The sequence below is a fragment of the Nicotiana sylvestris genome, chromosome 5, assembly GCF_000393655.2.
Source record: "Nicotiana sylvestris chromosome 5, ASM39365v2, whole genome shotgun sequence".
Classification (NCBI taxonomy): domain Eukaryota; kingdom Viridiplantae; phylum Streptophyta; class Magnoliopsida; order Solanales; family Solanaceae; genus Nicotiana; species Nicotiana sylvestris.
Window position 1 is genome coordinate 166,890,962 of NC_091061.1, and position 24,580 is coordinate 166,915,541.

The 24,580-nt window shown below is 42.0% G+C and overlaps 1 protein-coding gene across 1 annotated transcript; it reads right to left on the reverse strand.

Moving 5' to 3' along the window:
• Positions 1–16,154: 16,154 nt before the first annotated feature.
• On the reverse strand, positions 16,155–22,920 carry LOC138869622 (uncharacterized). Its single transcript, XM_070147255.1, has 6 exons — positions 22,780–22,920; positions 21,784–21,903; positions 20,512–21,459; positions 20,111–20,397; positions 19,588–20,065; positions 16,155–16,250 (listed from the first exon to the last, which is right to left on the reverse strand). Exons 1-6 carry the CDS (start codon positions 22,918–22,920, stop codon positions 16,155–16,157), a joined length of 2,070 nt encoding a protein of 689 aa, XP_070003356.1.
• Positions 22,921–24,580: the final 1,660 nt, after the last annotated feature.

Sequence of the window (24,580 nt, forward strand, 5' to 3'; positions counted from 1 at the left end):
CCCTCAATAGGCAAATGAGCTTCGACCATGTCAGCTCCAATTCACAAGACTTTGAGCTACTCAGCCTACGAACTAAACCTTCCGAGGTACTCGAACATCGTCGCTAATGACTTGAAATCGAGGTTCTTCCAGAACCAATGACGGGTCAGGCAAAATCACTTCAAAAGTCCTTAACGAGAGGAAAAAAAGCCTACATATGCCCACGGGCAAAGCGTAAGAGCCATTGCCGCCAGCCAAACAAGCCTCAAGGCCACACACTAAAAGGTCTCAACAACCAAAAGCGTAAGAGCCACTGTCGCCAACTGAAAAAATTGAAAACTTGAGGATTAAAATGAGCTCAAATCGTAACCCGATTCGGAGACTAGATCCAAAATAGTTAACTACACATGCCTAAGGGCACAACGTAAGACCCACCGTCGCCAACTTCATGAGCCTCAGGGCCCCGTACCTAAAAGGTCGCTTCGACCCAAGGCACATAAAAGTTGTTTCTCATCCGCTCATGCAGACACAAAAGATTGAAGGTCGAGTAGGCTCGAGTCAAAACCCGACTCGGAGACTCAACACAAAATAGTTGAGCAAAAGTGTAAGAGCTCTAAATGGCAGTTTACACTAAAGGTCGCATCGACCAGGCACGTGACAACTTTCGAGGTGGCCTAAACAAGCCATAGTGCCATATCGCGGGTCTAAGGTTCTTTCGCCAATTCTTGCTGAATTGAGGGCAGAAAGGGGAATAAGGGAAACAAAGCTGTATGATTCTCTTTATACATATGCCAAATGAAAGTACTATATACAAATAGGGAGATCGACAGGAAAAAACAACAAAGATCCTAATCTATTGCCGAACCGGCAGCCCCAACGGCTCCCCAAGGGTTATACCCAGGCGATTACAAGTCCCCCGACGGCCCCTTCTCAACATCATCCTCTCTCTCCGGGGATCCAACCCCATTTTTAACACCACTCGAGCTGCCTTCCAATGCGCCCCCAACGGTCTACTTTCAGGAATCCGGCCAGGCCCGAACCGCGGCTTGAGGTAAAATCGGTCCAGCTCCCCCAAACGTTCACTCAATGCAAGAATCTACAATGACTGCTCCTCCCTCGTGCAAAGATACAAGCTCCTCGGCCTCAGCTTTGATCCAAACCAATACAGCCACGAGTTCGAAATGGAGGCCCTTGTACTTGTCACTATCCTCCTTCGCATCATGGAGCTGACGCTCGATCAAGGTAACTTTCCCCTGAAGGTTGTCCCTCTTGGAAGCCATCTCGCTCACGTGCCGACTAAGCTCAGAGATTTCAGCATCTCTGGCCCGAAGCTACCCTCTCAGCAGGGCGTTCTCCTTCTCAAACTGCACAAATTAAGGCCCGAGAAGTTAAAGGCGGTGGAATATCACAAGGGCTCAAATGATAGTAAAAACAGGGAATGAATAACCTGCTCGGTAAAATAGGCTTTCTCGCGTTCGCGGTGACTCACCTCATCCTAATACTGGGTGAGAGCCTGGTTATAAAGCACTTTAGCCTGAAACCATATAAAGAGACAAGTTAGGAGAACGAAGACCGGAGTAGCCCAGAGCAGTGGACAAGGTTAGCAGAAGTTACCCGCTCGCAAAGTCTGCCTATCTCACTGAAAATGGATGAAGCATCAACCTCGGAACTACCCTCGAGAATGGTTGCCGACCTCTCAAGTGCATCTCTACCTTTGATTAGTGCTCCTGCCTCAGAAGGCTCCTTGTAAGGGACATCTTGCACTTTGTGGGATGGAAGGATCTCCCCCTGAGGAGAATCAACAATGATCAACGGGTTAATAGGATCAGCCAAAATCTCCGTCCCTTGTTCACCCTGGATCCTAGATCGAGGCCCCTCCGAACTGCTGCCAAGGGCATCCCAGCTCGAGAAGAATTCCGGCCACTTGCCAACCGAGGGCAGTGCTTGTACTCCATCCATTGCCTTACCACCACAAAGTTGGACCACGACGTCATCAAACTCCTATCCGGGAGCATCCATCCCCACGGCCCGAGAATCAATAAAGTCTATACGCTCTTCAGGGGTTGTTGAGAAGATGCTTTCTCCCTCACCTTCAGCACGGGGGTTTCCCATCGCCCCGGGGGTCAGAACTGTTGGGTCAACCTTGGAATCTTCCACCTTGACCCTCTTGGGCTCCGGAGGCCCAGCAGATAGACTCCCCTGCCTTTTCTTCTCCTCGCTAAGCAGCAAAGCGTCCCCTCCAATAGACGGTGCTTCCCTCGTCAAAGGGATTTCCCCTAGACCTACATAAATATAGAGGTTAAATGCAAAGGATAGATAAAGATACTAATAACAAACTGCGTCAAAATATGCGGATGCAACAAGGCTCTAGGCTCACCATGGTCTTTGGCTTCCCACCGAGCTCGGGATAAATCTCGCCATGCTCGTTCGGTATACGGGCAAATCGAGTATAAACGGCCAACCCAACCCTGGAGATCCGACACCGCACCAGGGTAGATTGCCATGGCTGAAAAGACAAGAAATGCAACGTTAGACGCATAAGGAGATATCATCAAGAAGGAGCAAAGACGTCACATTTACTTACGCCCAGCGTTCCACTTCTCAGGGAACGACATCTTTTCCACTAGAATCAGGTCAGACGTCCTCACTCGGATGAATCGGCTTACCCATCCCTCGTCCCCGAACTCCTCGGTGCAGGCAAAAAGGGATCTTTGGGCTTGACAGTGAAGCTTGATTAAGCCCCTACAAAGAAGACGGGACTATACATCCGGATTAGATGGTTGAGGGTGAAGGGCATTCCATCTATCATGTTCAAGTAATGCCTGATCATATAAACTACGCGCCAGAACGAAGGATGAATTTGACCCAGAGTTACTTGATAGCTCCGGCAGAAGTCGAGAATCACGGGGTCGATCGAGGGCGAGGATGGCCCCACCATCCCCAAGGTAAATTGGTAGATATACTCACTCAGAAAGCCGGCTTTATGAGCCGTAATATCTTCCTCCCGAGTGGGAATCTCCACGAGCACGGTATCCCCCCAGTGACACTCGGCCCTCACTCTCTCGACGTCTATTATATAGCTGATATACCAAGTTACAAGCTCGCATCACCCTGACTTCAAGGACGATCTCTCGAACCTGAAATTAGAGGTCATCGTAAAGTATCATGGGACGCACTCCTCAACATGGGGGGAAGTGGCCACTTCGCCTTGAGAAAAAAAGGAAGAAGATGAGCCCGCAACCTACTGGGAAGCAGAAGTGGAAATTTTTGCCATCCTTGGGAGAACCTGAAGGAAGAGAAAAAGGGGTTACATTCCTTAAAGGGAGCGAGAACGAGGGAAAAACAGACCTTACTAGGGGTTTTTGGCACGAGATGGAGTCTAGAAAGGAAGAGGGGAGCATTTATAAAAGCACCGTGTGTACATTGAAGAAAGCCAACCGTCATAGTCAATGCGAAAACGTACAGGAACAGCGCGCATGGTGCATCTTGACATCTCGTAGCCATTTGCAAGAACATCGAAGGAAGAAGGAGTTCAGGATTGTTTCTTATTATTTTTTGACGCTTTCACTCTAAGAAATGCGGAGACTATCTATATACGGCAAATCCGGGGGCCCGATTTCCCCGTCATAAGGTCGTCTCACATTCATGCTCGTCGAAGCTCGAAGCCAAGGTCGAGACTCACCCTCGGGGGTCGTCAGGTACCGGTCCGAAGGGCATCGCGTTCCAACGGCTAAGGAAGGCTATAGCAGGCGAGAGGGGAGTTCCCAAGGAATGTGCCTTAACCTGACTGGACTAACCTATTCGGGGCCTATTTAAAGATGTCACGTCCAACCATCCTATCACCATGCCTTTACAGCTAACACATTTTGTACTATAATGGATTTCCCTCCTATATAAAGGGGATCCCCATCACTTTGTAGGGCTCGGCTGTTGCTCCAACTATTCGACACAAGATCAATAATATCTCTCTCTCTTTTCTATCTTACTTGCTCGAGGCCACTCTTAACATTTATTGCTTTCATATTTGTTCTTCATTTATTGCTGGTTATTGGCTATAAAGAGCCTTCCTTAATTATATTCTAAACTGTTATCCCTTTCCGGTTACCCCCGATAACACGAGCTCGAGGCGGATATCGGCCCCGAGGCCCTTCATCGACCAGTCAGAAGCCTGGGCAGCAAGCCCCTCGGTTTGATTACTGCCCCGTTTTAGCTTGTATCTCTTCGTTAAACTCCATATTTTTAGCATCAACTGCTCTAACAACTAGCATAAAAATAGATCACGTATTTTTAGAGTCTTATTTAAAAATTTAATTATTGTTACCATTTTCACGGTAAACAAAAGGCTTGTAGACATATCCTATCAGTCAGTGCAGTATGTTGGACTTGTAGGCCTTGTATGTATATTTTGTTAGTTTGCCGTAGTAGTTATGACGACCTTGTGGACCTAGCTTTATATTGACATTTAGTCAACATTCGCAAATTGTCTTGCAATGTGTCCCATGGCCAAAGTATGATATTATATGTTCAGAGTCCCTTAGTCGCTTGCAAGGAAAGGTGAGGCAACGGGTGCCCATCGCGGCCCTTCGGTTTGGATTATGACAAAAGTGGTATCAGAGCAGTTCCATCCTAGGCAGTCTACAAGCTGTGTCTAGTAGAGTCTTGTTTATGGGTGTGTTATGCACCACACTTATAAGCAGGAGGCTACTGGGCATTTAGGACTGCCACTCTTTGTTCTTACTCTAGATCGTATGGTAGAGCTCACTTATAAGAATTCAAACTCCTAACTTCTATTTTGTTCATAATAAGACGATACCTACATCCGAAAAGACGGTTAGTAAGAGATATAGTTGTGGAAGAGTTGAGTCAGAAGAACTCACTTTTGCATCATGCTTATGATAAGTAAATGTAAGGTCTTCCGTAGATCATGTGTATAAGCTTCTTGCTAAGGAGCCTTAAAGAAGGATATATATCCACCAATATGGTTAAAAACAATGAGAGATTCAGAAGATAGATACAAGTTTCAACAAGTAAAAGAAGCAAGGTGAAAAAGGAACGAGGTACCCAGTTAGTGAAGATGATCATTATCTACAATTCAGGAAAAGAGATATAAGCATTTTGAGTTACCTTCGACAGTAACAGAGGTATGTACAATTGGTCACACCGATCTGAGTTATGCCCTATGAAAGCTAAAAGATATTGTTTAACAGAAGGACGGGATATCAGGATCCGGCTGGGGTTAGAGTAACCCAAAGTGATGGATGGATTGTTTGCATTAGTTGACAGTTTTGAAGGATATTGCAAATATGCTAATAGATCTCCTTGTGAGACACCAAGATGTTGCACTCTAAAATAGTACATCTAGATATGAATACTAGAATGTTAAAAAAAAAAAGATTTTACAAAGACATGCACTGGAATCCTGGAAAAGATAAATATTACCTTAGTCCTGCTCCCGTCCCTAGTAGAGAAAAAATGTTAGGCAACTCGAAGAGCTAGTGGATGGAGCAAAGGGGAGCTAAAAGCAAAAGAATGTCTTGTTGAAGTTTTCAGAATAAGGTGATAAATAAAAATATTAGCAGGGAGGTAAGAAGAGAGATAATGAAGCATTATGAGTAAGATGTGATACATGGATGACAACGATAGATCAAAAAATGGTAGTATTACAGAGTCTATCGCCAAGGGAAGGAAAAGATGAGAGGTGACAGGCCTTGAGACAACAAAAGAATATATGCCATAAAGTCATATTCTCATTTTGAAAAATGAGTTTGTGACTCTAACGTGATTACAAAAGGAAAAAAATTAGACCCCTGAATAATAAAAATCAGTATGGACTGATGAACAAGATAAACTAAACATGAATTAGGGATTGAGTGATTTGATAATAGTCGGTATCGTAAGAATTTCAGATTTCGTTCCGGCGATAATAGAATGGACAATAGAAGAAGATTCATGAGAAACTCAGAGAATGGTCATTCAGGAAGACGCTTCCCTAAAGCCAATAATGTGAGCAATGTTAAGCTTAAGGAACTGTATGTGCCAGTTATACTAAGTGTCACCCTCGCGAGTAAGGAATTTTGTTATCCTTGGTACAGAAGGATTACCGCAAGGCGAGTAAGGGTTATCGATGATGTGAAAAGACGCCAAAGATGAAAAGGCAAAACATGTATAGGTAGATCCTCGTGGCTCCAACTCTTAGTACTCCCCTAAAGGAGGGAATATATAGTGATGTGGGATTAAGTCAGTATTAAATGGTTCTAGTAACTATGGAATGGAAAAGGAAAATGCGATAAAAATGAAAAAGGGATGAGATTGCACTTATTCAAAGCCTACAGATAAGCTACGATTCCATAACATTATGCAAATGCGACATCAAGGAGAGGAAGTGAGGGTTCCTGCTCGAGATGTTATTGATAAATAAGGAGCCAGTGCGAGAGGTAAGTTAAGATAAAGGAAATAACCCAAGAAAGATTACACGGAATATTGATATGAGAATGGGTAAACAAGTAGTTACTAATTCATTCAGGAAGAGCTAGTTATGGCTAAACAAAATGTTACAGACAAATCAACAGATCGTGCAAGATAAACATAGCAAAACCCAATATAGTGAATTCAGCTTCGCAGTTAAGACATTGTAATACTTGAGAAATATTTAGATAGGAGTTAGGGTAGTTAAAGGTATCCTATGAATATTATGGAAATAAAAGAGAGTTCTACTAGGAAGACAGTCAAAACTTCAGTTCAGAAGAACCCATACGAGCACAAGAGTGTGAAAGTAAGTAACTACTGATAATTATAGGCGAGGAAGGACATCAAAAAATAAAAAAATAAAATAAAAAAATTATTTCCATCGAGTACACCATGTAATAATGTCACGACACAAGTTCGTCCTCCGTGAACTATTGTGACGGAACCTAGTCTCTATGACTAGGTAAGCCTAACAATTGCAGAAAAAGAAACAAAATGCGGAAAAACTAATAAAAACTGAAGATAAGCAAATATAGAAACATTTAAGATGCCGCTCGGCATATACTAATATAAGATCTCAATAATTGAACAACTTCCCAAAACCCGGAATCTCATAAAATCACAAGCTGTTGAATAACTACAAGTGTCTACCTCCAGAATATCCAAACAAAAGTAAATACAGAAGGACTAATACTATGAGAGAGAATGGAAAGGGACTCATCGGTCTGCAGATGCGGTAGATATACCTCTAAGTCTCTGGAGAATCGCCTCGCCTCAAGGGTAATGGGACAGAGTCGAAGTACCTGGATCTGCACATGAAAAAATGCACAGAAAGGGCATGAGTACACCACAGCGGTACTCAGTAAGTGCCAAGCCTAACCTCGGTCGAGTAGTGACGAGGAAGGTCAGGGCCCTACTGATTATAGCTGAAAAACGAGGTAATACAGTATAGAATACGACAATATAATTAAATGCTAACAGTAAGAAGTAACACATGATAAATAAGAATAACAACAACTATAACAGAGACAAAATAATCACAAAAGGAATGCCGCTCAACACAGAGATAACAACCGGGGATCTCTCAATATACTCAATATGTGTGCTGGGGATCTCTCAGTATCTTGAGGATCTCTTAGTATCCTCAATATATATATATGCTGGGGATCTCTCAGTATCCCGCACTACAGTCCAAATCAATATAGGTGCAAGGGACCTCCCGGAATACAAATTCGTAGTCCCAAAGTAAACAAGCAGGGGTATCTCCCGTGATACCGTCCCGCAGTCCCAAAGTAAACACACAGCAGCAACACGAAGAATACTCAATTCAATTCAAATTTCATACCAAGGTAAAATAGGTATTTCTAACCTAGCATGTTACACATGATCCAAATAAGGCAGTTTGAGCAAATAAAGCAACTAAGTCAATTAGACATGCTTCCCTAAGCAAACTGCAGACTTAAATTGCAAGTAGTATAAGCAGGAAAGGAAACACAATTAGAGTTACTTAATGAAAACAGGTTTTACAACAATTAGCACAATTACACACTCATCACCTCACGTACAAGGCATTTCGAATATCAACAATACCAAATCCTACGGGGAGTTCCCCCACACAAGGTTAGGCAAGCCACTTACCTCGAATCGGCTCAAAATCAACCCGAAACCACGTTCTTGCCATGAGTACTCGACTCAAAATGGCCCAAATCTATTCAATTAAATTGCATAATATAAATTTAACTTCAAGTAACTGATTCCACAAATAAATTCTAAGCTAATACACGAAATTAGGTAAAATGACCAAAATGCCCCCGAGCCCACGTCTCAGAATCAGGTAAAATTTATGAATTATGAACCCTAATTCACTCACGAGTTTAACCATACCAAAATTATCCAAATCTAATATCAAATTCCCAATCAAAACTCGAAAATTAAGTCTAAGAACTTTTTTCATATTTTTCCCGAATTTCTCACCCCAAATCCGAAATTAGATGATGAATTCATGTTTAGATTAATGGGTTATAAGAAAAAAGGAGTTAAGAATCATTAACCAATCGATATCTCTAAAAATCCCTCATAATCTCGCTCAAATACGAGCTCCCAAGCTCTAGTTTTGATAAAAATGGCCAAACCCTTGACTTTGAAATTTTATATTCTGCCCAGATAATTCCTTCTTTGCGAACGCGGAAGGACCCTCACTTTCGCAAAACACAACTTCTCTTGTTCTAGTCTTCCTTCATCGCGAACGCGATGTCCCTGTTGCAAACGCGGTGACCATCTCCCCCCTTCCCCTCCTACGTGAACGCTGGACCATCTTCGCGAACGCATAGGTATAAGACCTCACAGCCTCGTGAATGCGGGAACACCTTCACGAACGCGAAGAATTAAACCTCCACCAGCTCCAGCTCCTCTTCGTAAACGCGAGACCCCACTCACAAATGCGAAGAAGGAAACCAGAGCTGACCTGCTGCAATTTTTCTGCAATTCTCTAAGTCTAAAAATGGCCCGTTGAGCATCCGAAACACACCCGAGGCCCCCAGGACCTCAACCAAACATGCCGACCAATCCAAAAACATCATTCAAACTTGTTCCAACCTTCTAAACGCTCAAAAAAACATCAATACACCAATTTAAAATCTGATTCAAGCCTAAGAACTCCAAAAATTCGCAAATTACGCATTCGATCAAAATGTCTATCAAACCTCGTCCGAATGACCTGAAATTTTGCAAGCACGTTACATTCAACTCAACAAAGCTATTCCAACTTCCGGAATCCCATTCCGACCCTGATATCAAAATCTCACTATCGAACCGGAAACTTCAAAAATTCAACTTTTGGCATTTCAAGCCTAAATAAGCTACGGACCTCCAAAATACAATCCGAACACGCCCCTAAGCCCGAAATCACCCAAAAGTGCTAATGGAACCAACAGAATTCCATTCTGATATCGTCTTCACACTGCTCCGACTACGGTCCAAATTCTAAAGCTTAAGCTCTCTTTTAGGGACTAAGTGTCCCAAAACACTCCGAAACTAAAAACCAAACATACTGGCAAATCAAAATAGCAGAAACAAACACTGAGAAAGCAGTTAATAGGGGATAAGGGCGTTAATTCTTAAAACGACCGCCTGGGTTGTTACATCCTCCTACACTTAAACATTCGTTCGTCCTCGAACGAGCATAGAGACATACCTAAAGTAGTGAAAATATGAGGGTAACGGCTGCACATATCCTGCTCGGTCTGCCAGGTCGCCTTCTCTACCAGCTTACCCCGCCTCTGAACCTTCACTGATGCAATATTCTTTGACCTCAGCTTCCAAACCTTCTTGTCCAATATCGCCACCGGCTCCTCAACATAAGATAAGTCCTTGTCCAACTGGACTGAACTGAAATCCAACACGTGCGATGAATCATCGTGATACTTCTGGAGCATTGAAACATGAAATACTGAATGAACTCCTGCCAAGCTGGGAGGTAAGGCAAGCTCATAAGCAGCCTCTCCAACACGCCTCAATATCTCAAAAGGACCAATAAACCTCGGACTCAACTTCCCTTTCTTCCCAAATCTCATAACGCCCTTCATAGGCGAAACCTGAAGCAGAACTCGCTCTCAAACCATATAGGAAACATCACGAACCTTCCAGTCTGCGTAACTCTTCTATCTGGACTGGGTTGTACGAAGTCTATCTTGAATCACCTTAACCTTCTCCAAAGCATCCTGAACCAAGTCTTGCCCAATAATCTAGCCTCACCCAACTCAAACCAACCCACCAGGGATCTATACCGCCTACCATATAAAGCCTCGTATGGTGCCATTTGAATACTGGACTGATGGCTGTTGTTGTAGGCAAACTCCGCCAATAGAAAGAACTGATCCCAAGACCCTTCAAACTAAATCACATATACACAGAGCATATCCTCAAGAATCTGAATAGTGCGCTCGAACTGCCCATTCATCTGAGGGTGAAATGTTGTACTCAACTCCACCCGAGTACCCAACTCATGCTGTACGACCATCCAGAACCGAGATGTGAACTAAGTACCTCTATCTGAAATGATGGAAACTGGAATACCATGCAGATGAACAATCTCCCGGATATAAATCTCCGCCAAATGCTCTGAATAATAGGTAGTACACACAAGAATGAAGTGCGCGGACTTGGTCAGTCGATCCACAATCACCTAAATGGCATCGAACTTTCTCAAAGTCTGTGGGAGCCCAACTACGAAGTCCATGGTGATCCGCTCCCACTTCCACTCTGGAATCTCTATCTGCTGAAGCAACCCACCCGGTCTCTGCTTCTCATACTTCACCTGCTGACAATTGAGGCACCGAGCTACAAACCTAACTATATCTTTCTTCATCCGCCTCCCCCAATAGTGCTGTCTCAAATCCTGGTACATCTTCGCGGCACCCGAATGAATGGAATACCGCGAACTATGGGCCTCCTCTAAAATCAACTCCCAAAGCCCATCAACATTGGGTACAAAAATTCGAACCTGTATCCTCAATACCCCAGCATCACCAATAGTCATATCTCTGGCATCACCGTACAAAACCTTTGTCACAACCCAAGCTGATGGGCCGCGATGGGCACCCGATATCTTACTCGACCAAGTACCAACGTAACGTATCTTTGTTATTACATCATCATATACATGTGTCATACGGGCCTAATAGGCCAACATAATTATTTATAAGCTCAAAAAATTGGCCGACAAGGCCGTACAATCTTTCACGTATATGACATATTTCTACAAGCCTCTATGAGTACATAAATGTCATAAAGGTCGGGATAGAGTCCCGCCATACCAAACAATACACGTCTAAATCATACTAACCAAACAAGCAACTTCAAAGCAAATGGAGCGCACCAACATCTTTTGCTGAGATGATAGCCTACTTGGAGGGCTCTCGACCTATCTATCGGGACCTGCGGGCATGAAATGCAGCGTCCCCAGGCAAAAGGGACATTAGTACGAATAATGTACCGAGTATGTAAGGCACATAAATAGGTACATAAGAGACATGGAAGAAATATATAGTACATGACTCAACCTGTAAATCTGAATAACTTTGTAAATCGTAAATTACTTTTAGCGTCATGCATATGCGTATGAATGTCATGTCGTGCATAGGCACATGTTTTATAACATCATCTGGTCATGGGTCAATGCACATGTATAAATGAGTGAAATGCATAAAAAGTACATTAATAAAATCTTTCAGAATGTCATAAGACCATTTTGCCTTTGAGTAATATCATAAAGTAAACTCTTTTCAACTTTCGTATTTTTCTGAGACCCATGAAAAAATGAGAAAATATTATGACACATGAAAATTCAAGAACATATATATCTCTAACACTTCTATGAATAGAGTCATTCATGGAATTTGTGTATTTGCACGTTTCGTTCGTATCATATGGATCATGCCAAAAGAAAGAAGGGATAGCCTTAACATACCTGAACCAATTCTCTTGACAATCCCTCTAACATATGTCACTTGCGACTGTCCCGCCCCTTTTTTCTAGAGCGAAATCGGGTTTATGATATTTGGAGGGACAACTCATTCCTTTTGGGAATTGGGTTTGCATTTGAAGAGTCTCCACCTAATGATTAGGGTGCATTAGGACACCAAAAGAGTTTGATTTTGAATAACCAGAGATTAGGGTAAGGGCTTGAAATTATTCCAAGGGGAAGGTGTTAGCCACCCCTCAGAATCCACTAGTGTGGTTCTCGGTCAGACAATTATTATGAATTTGGGGTGCAATTAATATATAGATAAATAAGGCTCAAATAAGAGGGGATTTCATATAATGGTTTGCAAATAAACAAAGTTTGGAAGAGCAAAGAAAAGCTTTTTTTTTTAAAGAAGGAGTTGAAATAATGAAAGAAATAGAGAAATAAGGGAAATGGGGTCCTAGGTTTATTAACAATATGGATCACCCCACACAATGTCCGGTAATCACTCCTCGATGAGGGGCTACACGTGACATTATCGCGTGGTCATCATATCCATATCTACCCTTCCCACCCTGTTAAGGTATTAAAGCGCGGATTGGTCTCGTTTACTTATTACATGCTATTACCTGTCCCAATCCTATGAATCCCGGAGGCATTTAGAACTACTAATCCTAAAAGGGAGGGATATTAGGCTTATTTGTAGTTTCAAAGGAAAAAACTCTAAGGCAACATACAAAACACGTATTGCAAATTGGGGAAAACATATAACAAGCAGAGGCTTAGATATACCTCCTTGAACAAAGAAGTACGTAATTAGCACGACTTACACATAAAGTTTAGGTATGATTTAAAAGGTATTAAAGACGAGTGAGAGGAAATTGTTGAGACAGTTTCAGCTTATCACATAACTCAGATAAGAAGTCCGAATCAGGCCTGCCTGCTGGTTGTAATTATTAACAGAAGTAGATTCAGTTTTTATTACCCTAAGGCTTGCCTAAGTGTTTGAATAGGGGTCCTATAGGCATGGTATCTACTGGATTCAGAAAGCAATGAAACAATAAGGTTCGAAATGAACTGTTTGAATGCATAGTCGTTAAACTTACTAAGTGATAGAATCAAATTATTAAAAGAGAGGCAGGATTTAAATGAATTGATTAAAAGTCTTGCGGTTGATAGTAGCTATCATTACCGGTTTTATGTCTAATACTGAGTGACGCAAATCCTATAGGCATGTTTTCTATACGTTGCTGATTTTAAAACCTTATAGACGTGGTATCTAAATGCGGACTTTTTTTTAAACCTTATGCAGAATTGAACGTTTCTATAGGCATAATTTCTATATGAAGTTAAATATGCAGAATCCTATAGACATGATTTCTGTATGAAGTTAAATATGAAGAATACTATAGACATAATTTCTATATGAAGTTAAATATGCAGAATCCTATAGACATGATTTCTAAGTGAAGTTTGAATATGTAGAATCCTATAGACATGATTTCTAGATATAATTGAATATGCAGAATCCTATAGACATGGTTTCTATATGAGGTTGAGTATGCAGGAATATAGTAGTCCTATAGTCATGATTTCTATCCTTTGCATACATAGTTACCCACCCTTTTTCACTAACCAGCCCCAAATGTTTGTTACAAATTATTACAAACCAGAATAAATAAAATTACATCCAAATATAAATAAAAGTACAACCAGAGGAAGCTTGATTTTGACTTCCTCTCTGAGTTACAAGATAAACCCAACTCAAAGACCATTAACCCAAAGCCTTTCTCCAATTTGAGTGTGTCAGAGTTCCCTAAGAGCCTCAATGGGACTTCGGGCAGTGCTTACACCCAAATTGTATTATCAGAATGGGGATACGTGTAGTGTGGAAGGGCCAGCCCTCAAGTGTCTAAGTTCAGAGGGAGCTCAAAGGGTCCCAAGGCAAGGCTCACAAGAGGGGGGGGGGGCAGAACTTAAAGTCTTAGAGAGTGTGCAAGTGAAGAGCAGAGTTCTGGGGAATAAAGGAGAGGGAAGCAGCAACAAACAGGTACACAAAAGGGGTTCAGGGGAATAGGGAAGTTGCAAAGAGTCCCTGTACTTAGACATTTAGCTAATTCTGGGCATGCACAACAATAAAGAGTGTTGTTATGCTTATAAATCAACAAGAATACACAACATAGGATAGTGACATGGAGGTTATAATTCCACAGGAATCAAGTTTGAGCCACAGATAATAATACTTGATACTGTCATGCCTCAAACAAACCATTAGCATCAAACACATTAGGGTAGAGGATTTGGGATTCATAATAGGAAGGAAACTACAACATGCTAAAGTAAATTCTGAACTAAACACATGCAATAGGCCGACATGCAAGTGAAGGTATTAAATAAACACATTGTTGTAGTTGCTGAAAACCTTAATCAGGACATACCAATTTCAAAGAAGCAAAACACAGCAGTAGCAACACTTGAAAGAAAACAGGCCACAGTGCAAGTAACAAGAGAGAGTGCTTTTTGAATGTGTGTGTGAGTTCAGAAAACTAAGAATGTTTGTGTGTGTTTGTGTCAATGAAAGAGCATGGTATTTATAGTTTGAAAACAGGAAGAGAATAAGGCAAGAAAATAACCATGTACCAATTAAAATCAATCAGTAGAAGAACTACCTTTAATTAAGGAGTTCGAACTTAAACGGAAATGAACAGAAATCATTTAAGGAAAAAGATCAAATAAGCATCTTGTGCAAAGTAGAAAATTAGGGGTAAATACATAGGGAATGATCTTTGAAATACACGGTTAAACAAATAAGGTAAGAATCAATCAGTACATAGTAAATCAAGGAGCCAGAGATTCGAAATTACTGGTTCATGAATAAACCAAGTCAGAAAGGCTAAGTAAAGATTTCAAATCAAACCAAGAAACAGGGAAATTAGTAAAACAAGGAAAGCATCAATCAAACTTACACAAGGAGGTCTGAAATCAGTCAAAAATTGAAAGTCATTTTAGAGGGAAGCTCAACATATATAAAGAGCACACAAGTATTAGGCATGCGAGGCTGAATTTAGGACAAAGAAAAATGTCATGCAATTGAAAAATTAGTAAGTAGTGGACTATAGGAACATGGTAGTCACATAGGTCAGTTTCAGTAACTCATCAATGGAGAAGAGAGAGTGTATCAAATAGCATGCAAAGGGTCCAGTAGAAAGACCTTATAAGAGTTTAGAAGGGATTCAAAACCATATAAAGAAACAAAAGATTTTGAAATTCAATCGAGCAACAAATGAAACAACTTCAGAAACCCAAATAGGTCCAAAGGAATTAGGGTTTCGAAACCAAACAAGTTCAGAGATGAAGGACAAGCAAATCACATAGCAAATAGCCTCAAAACTCGAGTGAACCCTCCAAATTTAGGGTTTTCACCATCAATCCAGTATAGAGATGAAAGACAAAAGAATCAGGCAAAAATATCAACGAAGAAATAAAATCAGAAATCTTAAGAAAGGGCCAAGACTTTTAACATAAAGAAACACATTAGAAGAACAACATAAGAGACACAGTAGAATAATCCACATAAGAAACACAGTAAAAGAACATCATAAGAAACACAATAGAAGAACATCATAAGAAACATAGTAGAAGAATCAACATAAGAAATACAGTAGAAGAACGACATGTTTAAAAAAATCAGAAAAGCTTCGAAATAACTTAACAAAACCCTAAATCGGAAAAGATAAAGGTTTTGAAGGTAAGGTTTTGAAAGAAACTTTAAGAAAACTTTCAAAAGGTTTGGAGATAATACAGATCGACAACGAATCTAAAAGAATCAGAAGAACCTCGAAGGTTAGGGTTTCAGAAGAAACCTAAAGGGTGAGAAAGGCTTGGAAATCATCGATCTAAGCAGGAGAGGTCGAGATCAGGCTTGAATAGCCATAGCCATCCGGATCAAGGTCGAGGATGGCCGAAGACAGCCATAGCAAGGAAAGCATAAAGATTACACATAGTAACGCTTGACTGCATCTGAATTGATCGGCTTCGGCCAGACTTCTCCGTCCATTTCTGCGAGTATGAGGGCTCCTCCTGTCAGAACCCGGTGAACCATGTATGGACCCTACCAGTTGGGAGAGAATTTTCTCTTGGCTTCATATTGATGTGGAAAAAGTTTCTTTAACACTAGCTGCCTCGGTGTGAACTGCCTCGGCTTGACTCTTTTGTTGAAGGCTCTGGACATTTTGTTCTGATAAAGTTAACCATGGAAAACTGCATTCATTCTCTTTCCATTGAAAAGAGCCAGCTGCTCATAACGACTCTTCACCCACTCTGCATTGTCGAGCTCAGCTTCCTATATGATTCTTAGGGAGGGAATTTCTACGTCAGCGGGAATGACGACCTCTGTACCGTAAACTAGCATATAGGGGGTTGCCTCGGTTGATGTGCGGACTGTGGTGCGATATCCGAGTAAAGAAAACGATAACTTCTCGTGCCACTGTTTATACTTCTCTATCATTTTTCTCAATATCTTCTTGATATTATTATTGGCGGCTTCTACTGCTCCGTTCATCTGAGGTCTTTAGGCTGTAGAATTCTTGTGTTTGATCTTGAAGGTTTCACATATAGATTTCATCAAGTCACTGTTGAGGTTGGATCCATTATTGGTAATGATTGACTCTAGAATCCCGAATCGGCAAACAATGTGGTCGCGGACAAAGTCTGCCACGACCTTCTTGGTTACTGCTTTGTAAGATGCTGCTTCAACCCATTTGGTAAAATAGTCGATTGCTACCAAGATAAACATGTGCCCGTTGGAAGCAGCGGGCTCGATTGGTCCAATAACATCCATTCGCCAAGTGGCGAACAACCATGGTGAGATTTTTGCATTAAGCTCGCTTGGAGGTACCTTTATCATGTCTGCATGTATCTAACAGTGGTGGCATTTTCGGACATACTGGATGCAGTTCGTCTCTATAGTCATCCAAAAGTGACCAGCTTGGAGTATCTTCTTTGCTAAGACAAAGCCATTCATATGCGAACCGCAGGTCCCAGCGTGAATTTCCTCTAGTAGCTTGGATGTTTCCTTTGCGTCGACACATCTTAGCAATCCTAAATCAGGAGTCCTCCTATATAGGATTCCTCCGCTGTGAAAGAAATTGTTGGACAACCTCCGAAGTGTGCGTTTCTGAGTAGGATTTGCAAGTTCTGGGTGTTCTCCTTTCGTCAAATATTCCCTTGATATCATGAAACCAAAGTTTTCCGTCTGCTTCTTCCTCAACATGAGCACAATAAGCTGGTTGATCATGGATCTTTACCGGAATGGGATCAATGAAGTTCTTGTGTGGATGTTGTATCATAGATGATAGGGTAGCCAATGCATCAGCGAACTCATTCTGGACTCTGGGAAAATGTTGGAATTCTGTCTTTGTGAACCTTTTCCTCATTTCCTGTACATAATGCAGATACGAGAGTATCTTGGAGTTCTTGGTTGCCCATTCCTCTCGGACCTGATGTATAAGTAGGTTTGAATCTCCGATCACTAACAACTCTTGAATGTTCATGTTAATATCCATCTTGAGTCCTAAGATGCAGGCTTTGTACTCGGCCATGTTGTTGGTACACAGGAACCTGAGTTTGGCGGACACCGAATAATGCTGACTAGTTTTTGATACCAGGACGGCTCCTATGCCAACTCCCTTGAAGTTTTCTGCTCCGTCGAAAAACATTCTCCAACCGTCATAGGATTCTGCAATATCTTCTCCTATAAATGATACCTCTTCGTCAGGAAAATACGTTTTTAGGGGTTCGTATTCTCCGTCCACGGGATTTTCAGTAAGGTGGCCTGCTAGTGCCTGTCCCTTGATCGCTTTTTGAGTCACGTAGACAATGTTGAATTCACTCAACAGGATTTGCCACATGGCTAGCTTGCCAGTGGGCATGGGCTTCTGGAAGATGTACTTCAAGGGATCCATCCTTGATATGAGATATGTAGTATAGGAACAGAAATAGTGCCTCGGCTTCTGAGCTACCCAAGTCAAAACACAATAGGTGCGCTCTAATAGAGAATACCGGGCCTTGTACGAGGTGAACTTCTTACTGAGGTAATATATGGCCTACTCCTTCCTCCCCGTTTCATCATGCTACCCTAGAACGTAGCCGAAAGCTACATCCAATACTGCAAGGTAGAGTAATAGAGGTCTACCTGGCTCGGGCGGGACCAAGACTGGTGGTGTTGATAGGTATTCCTTGATTCTGTCGAAAGCTTTATGGCAATCATCAGTCCATTTGGTAGCGGCGTCCTTTTTTAACATTTTAAAGATCGGCTCACAGATGACTGTAGATTGTGCTATGAACCGGTTGATGTAGTTAAGTCTTTCCAAGAAACTCATCACGTCCTTCTTGTTCTTTGGCGGTGGCAACTCTTGAATAGCTTTGACCTTTGATGGATCTAGTTCTATGCCTCGGTGACTCATAATAAACCCAAGTAGTTTTCTGGCAGGAACCCCAAATGAATATTTTGTGAGATTCAGTTTCAGGTTGTACCTTCGCAGTCTATTGAAGAACTTCCTCAAATCTTCCATGTGATCAGTGGATTTCTTGGACTTGATAATAATGTCATCTACATACACCTCTATCTCCTTGTGTATCATATCGTGGAAGATGGTAGTCATGGACCTCATGTATGTGGCCCCTACATTCTTTAACCCAAACAGAATCATCTTGTAACAATACATTCCCCACGGCATAATGAAAGCCGTTTTCTCAGCATCTTCTTCATCCATCCAGATTTGATGGTAACCAGCGAAACAATCCACAAATGACTGTAATTCATGCTTGACGCAATTGTCGATCAGGATGTGTATATTTGGAAAGGGAAAATCATCTTTCGGACTGGCTCGGTTGAGGTCCCAGTAGTCGACACAGACTCTGAACTTCCCGTCCTTCTTTTGTACTGCACAATGTTGGCTAACCATGTTGGGTATTCTACTACCCTGAGAACCTTGGCTTTGACTTGCTTAGTGACTTCTTCCTTGATTTTCAGACTCATGTCAGGCTTAAATTTTCTGAGCTTTTGCTTTACCGGCGGACATGTTGGATCGGTTGGTAGTTTGTGAGCCACAATAGATGTACTTAGACCAGTCATGTTATCATACGACCAAGCGAATATGTCTTCATATTCCCTTAGAAATTTTGTGTTCTCCCTATTTTCTGTTGGCGATAAGTGGATGTTGATTCATGTTTCTTTGACGTTTTCTGCATCTCCTAGGTCAACAATCTCGGTTTCGTCCAAGTTGGACTTAGGTCTGTTCTCAAAGTTCTCAACTTCCTTAACAATCTCTTCTGGTATCTCATCTTCCTCTGAATGTATGTCCGTTTGTTATGTTGTCTCGCTGCATGTCACATTCATTGGTTCACCAAGATAAGTAATAGTAATGATATATAAGTAAAGTAATGAGAGAAAGCAATGGTAATAAGTGTCAATAATAAAAAAAGTCAAAATGCTTTGATAAATTGCATAATAATTGTTTTGAACATTGGAGCTCTTATTGCAGGAATTGAAAACATGTGAAAAATAAAAAATCTTTTAGTAAATTAAAACAATGCTTGTTTTAGCCTTGCTACCCCGAGGCTCGTCGGGACCTGGTTGTCCTGATGGTCCAATTATTGAGGTAGGCCCCTCTACTTACGGCTTGTATGGAAGGGCTTTCCTCCCCCTCCTCCTCGAGAATGACATGATAGTCCATATCACTGTCTTCTAAGAACAAGTTCTTCACCGCTGCCAATGCTTCCTCTTCTTCTGACCCATAGATAATATCGGCCGGTTGGAAAGTCTGCTCCAAGTGAGGTATAGGCTGCTCCAGCGGATAGTAAGGACCGCGCCATGGTGGCGACCAACTGTTGAGCTCTTCCCAGGTATACTCATATCCCAGACCGAAAGTAGTGCCATGTTTTTTGAGTTTTATAGGCTTAGCAATTCCTTGGAGATTTTTGTCGAGCCCTTTGCCAGATTCGTACCCACACCAATTCAGTATACTCTCGATCTTGTTGTCCCACCATTTTTCTTTGTCAACAGCATTCACTCGTTCAATGCGATGGTAAGTTTCTCCACCTAGCTTCTTTCTCCCTTTGATTGACGGAATGGTCTGGCGACTGTATATGGGGTTGCTACCATCGCCGTGAATGATCAATTCCTGATGGTTCCATTCAAACTTTACTGCCTGATGCAGTGTTGATGCTACGGCCCCGGAGGCATAAATCCATGGCCATCCTAGCTGCAGATTGTAAGATGCCGGCACATCTATCACCTGGAAATCAACATCGAACCAAGTTGGCCCCATTTGTAAACACAGATTAATCTCCCCGATGGTGGATCTTTGGGAAGCGTCGAAAGCTTTAACGTTGATGGCTCCATCCTTTATCTCATGTAATCCCTTACCCAATTTCTTGAGTGTTACCAGTGGGCAAATGTTGAGACTAGAACCCCCATCAATCAGGATCTTGGTGATAAAGTAGTCCTCGCATTACACAGTGATGTGCAGTACCTTATTGTGGCCCAACCCTTCAGGCGGTAGCTCATCCTCATGAAAATTAATTTTGTGACTTTCTAATACCTGTCCGACCATGTTAGCCATTTCTTCGCCCGTAATGTTGCTTGGCATGTATGCTTCACTTATCACCCTCAACAGAGCATTCTTGTGCGCCTCAAAATTACAAAGCAAGTACGGAGATCTGCGCCGATATTTGTTCAATTGGTCGATGACCGAGTATTTTTTGGCCTGTATCTTTCTCCAAAGATCGTCTGGACCCATCACAATGATGGGAGGCTGATTGGAGGCCTTCTTGCTTGACTCAGCTAGGTGTTCTGGGGTATAGACCCTACCAGTCCTCGTCATACCTTGTGCGGCAACAGTTTCCTCGAACCTAACCTTGTCCTTCCTCCTTGCCTCAACTGTATAGTCCCATGGTATAGCCTTGGTATGGAATGGTGTTACGGCCGACATCGCCACTGAGATCGGCGTGGACATCTTCACTTCGAACGAAGCATGTGCTTTTGGAGGTAAAACTGCAACTTCAAATGGTGGAGGTGCATTTGCTGGAGTCACGAATTCGACCTTAATTGGTGTTGATGTCTTTGCAGTTGCTTCTAACTCAAGTGGCACAAACATGTTTACCTCAGCGTCCCCAGATGGCTGAATCTGGACTATGATTGGATTAAGAGTAACTATTGGTTTCTTTGGATCATCACCTTCTGTGATCAACCCAATCGACCCATCGAGATCCCAATAATCCTCTATTTCGATCATGTGAATGCCTCCACCCTTATGGTCTGGCAGAGGGTTGTTGCATACATTCAGAGCGGGTTCCTTTGCCACAATAATTTTGTTGTCAATTAGAGCCTGGATCTTGTCCTTCAGAGAACGACATTCGTCGATGGTGTATCCTTTCATGCCGGATTGGTATGCACATGATTTGTTTAGATTAACCCACTGAGAGGGGTTCTCAGGAGTTATAGCAGGGATAGGGGTGACATAACTAGCAGCTTTGAGTTTCTCATACAGCTGGTCAATGGGTTCGGCAATGGTTGTATACTGTTTAGGAGGTCTGCGGTCAAAATTTGGTCTAGGTCTAGGGAAGTTTTGGCGTGTAGGAGGTGATTGATGGTGGGATGGTTGAGCATTGTAGGCATGGTAAACATGTGCGTGTTGGGATTATCTGGGTGAAGTAGGTTGATATATGGGTAGTGGAGATGATTGATAAGTGGGTGGTGGAGTTTGGTAAGAGGGCGAGGGTGCTTGATAGTTTGGAGTAGGCTGATATATGAGTCAAGGCATTGGATAGGTTTGGTATTTGATGGGAGATTTGGTTCTTTGTGCCACCATTACGGCTCCTACATCCCTTTTCTTGGACTCACCACCAGACTGTAAGGCCTTATTTGTAGCTTGTAAGGCCTTGAGGTTCGTAACCATACCACTTTTAATGCCTTCTTCAATCCTTTCACCCAGCTTGATAATGTCAGAAAATTTGTGGCTCTCAATCATCATCAGCCTTTCATAATACTGCGGGTCCTAAGCCCGGACAAAGAATTTGTTCATCTATTCCTCGTCTAAGGTAGGTCTGACCTTAGCAGCTTCGGACCTCCAGCGAGTAGCATATTCGCGAAACGTTTCTGTAGGTTTCTTCTTTAGATTCTGAATGTAGAACACATCCGGCGCATTCTCCGTGTTGAACCTGAACCTATCCATAAAATCGGACGTCATGTCTACCCAACTTGACCACTTTTTCGGATCTTGGATAATGTAACAAGATAGAGAATCTCCTTTCAGACTCCTCATAAAAAGCTTTATGCGGGTTCTCTCATCTTTCCCTACTCCAACCAGCTTGTCACAGTATGTTCTCAAATGTACTCTTGGATCCCTTGTACCATTAAACATCTCGAACTTAGGAGGTTTGTACCCCTCGGGCAGTTCAACATCGGGTTGTATGCAAAGATCCTCATAGTTCAACCCCTCAATTCCTTTGCTTCCTTCAACGCCTTGAATCCAGCTAGTCAATTTCTTAAGTTCTTCAGCCAGGTTCCTGATGAACGAGTCTTTATCATCAGACTCGGGTGTGCTTGAGATGGGTTGGGTGAAGTGTGGCATGGTCTCCACATAGATATGGGTGTTGTGATGGGTGTGGAAGTGGACATTTGTGGAGTTCAAGGGTTCTGGGACGAGAAGGGGAGTATTGTTGGAAGTATGGTAGGTGTTGTAGTAGTGGTGATGAGCGAGATGGTTTTGTGGCTTTGGAATATTTTGTGGAGGTGTGGGGTTTTGAGTATTTGGGAAATTGACATCGAGAGTGGTGAGGGAAAATGACAGATTCGCCAGATTCATAACCTGATCAAGTTCTTTTTGGAATTTCAGCAGCTTTTGTTCAAGCTGGGATGCACTTTCCTTAGGAACCGGAGTACCATGACCATGAGTGACATCTACTAGTTCAGTTGAGTTCTCCTTTCTGGCATTGTTCACATCTTCCATCTTTCCTTTGTTCTTGTTTTTGACAGGACTAAGAGGAGAAATGGGTGGAGGGCCCCTGGATCTCGTTGAATAAGATGATGTTGCCAGAGTGCACGAACTAACATTTGGGGAAGGGGAATAAATAAACAAAAAGTAAAAAAAAGGTAACAAGTTAGTGAGGATTGTAAGAAAATATTGCGATATCTAAACACATAGTGCAAGAATGTAAATCATGTCCTATTTGGGAACCTCTTTGTGCCAGAGGTAGGCCTAGCGACAAATTGATTTGGAGAACTTAAAATGCTAAATGCCTCATTTTATTGATAAAAAGTAGACAAATCCCAAATCAAAACTAAATAACAGGAAATAAAATGTCACTAGTGGCCATTGGCCTTATTACACTTCTTAAAGCAAAAGAAAAAACTCCTATCTATTTGGTCCCAGAAGGACCTTCCTCAGGTTGAATGCTCTCGTTGATCAAATCCTCCAGTTCGCGTAGGTTCACCAGTAAAAATGCCTTTGCCAGGTGTTCTCCTTCGTTTCCTTCAGTGTTTTGGCAGTCGGTGACTCTCTTCCTCACTTTTTCCTTCTAATTCCAGCAGACTGTATTCAAGATATTCCAAATTTTTGCTAGCTCTGGCGGCCCTCTCTTTCCACTCATTGATTTGGTCATCTGATGGAAGACTCCTCCACCAGTATAGCAAGAGTGGGGGGTGCTAACCATACCGAAATTGGGGACCTCGTTCTTCATTTTCTGCAAAACAGAAAAGGGTTAGGCTCTTACCCCCACCGGACTCGACTATTTAACATCAACAATTGGCATAAAAACATTTAGTTCTCCAAATTAATGCACAGAACGTGGTAGTGTCCGTTTGGGTTTTGGGGAAACCCAGTGGACTTTGGACAAGGCTATCTTAAAGAGTCATTATGCGGACAACATAACTGACTCGGCTAGGTTTGACCATGATGCATGCACAATTTAAACAGAGTAAGGTTTCTATGGGGTTTTAGACTGGTACCCTTGAGCGGACAACTCAAGGGGGAAAGGCACGGAACCGTCGACTACACTGTTGATCGACTGGTTTTACCGCAAATACGCCTTTTTCGGATTTAGGGGGTGATAATATCGGAAGAGCGCAACCACTCATTACAAGCGTTGCTATGGTATTTTGTTTGGCACGAGTGGAATATGATTTTGAGCATGATTATGCAACAATTAAAGCAAGTTGTCACATATTTGCACGTTAAGAAAGCAATAAATACAACAATTCTTCATAATTTAAAGCAGTAATAAGGGAAAGCAGTAAAGGAAAGAAACAAAAAGACAAGTCAGTTTTGTAGTTGAAGAGGGAATTAAATACTTAAAGGCATTAAACAAATAAAGACATATAAAGAAGTGTAAAGTCACAATAATAGTCTGAAATGGTAAAAGCCTACAATATCCCCAGCAGAGTCACCATGCTATCACGCCCCCTTTTTCTAGAGCAAAATGAGGTTTATGACATTTGGAGGGACAACTCATTCCTTTTGAGAATTGGGTTTGCATTTGAAGAGTCACCACTTAATGATTAGGGTACATTAGGACATCAAAAGAGTTTGATTTTGAATAACCAGAGATTAGGGTAAGGGCTTAAAATTATTCCAAGGGGAAGGTGTTAGGCACCCCTCAAAATCCACTAGT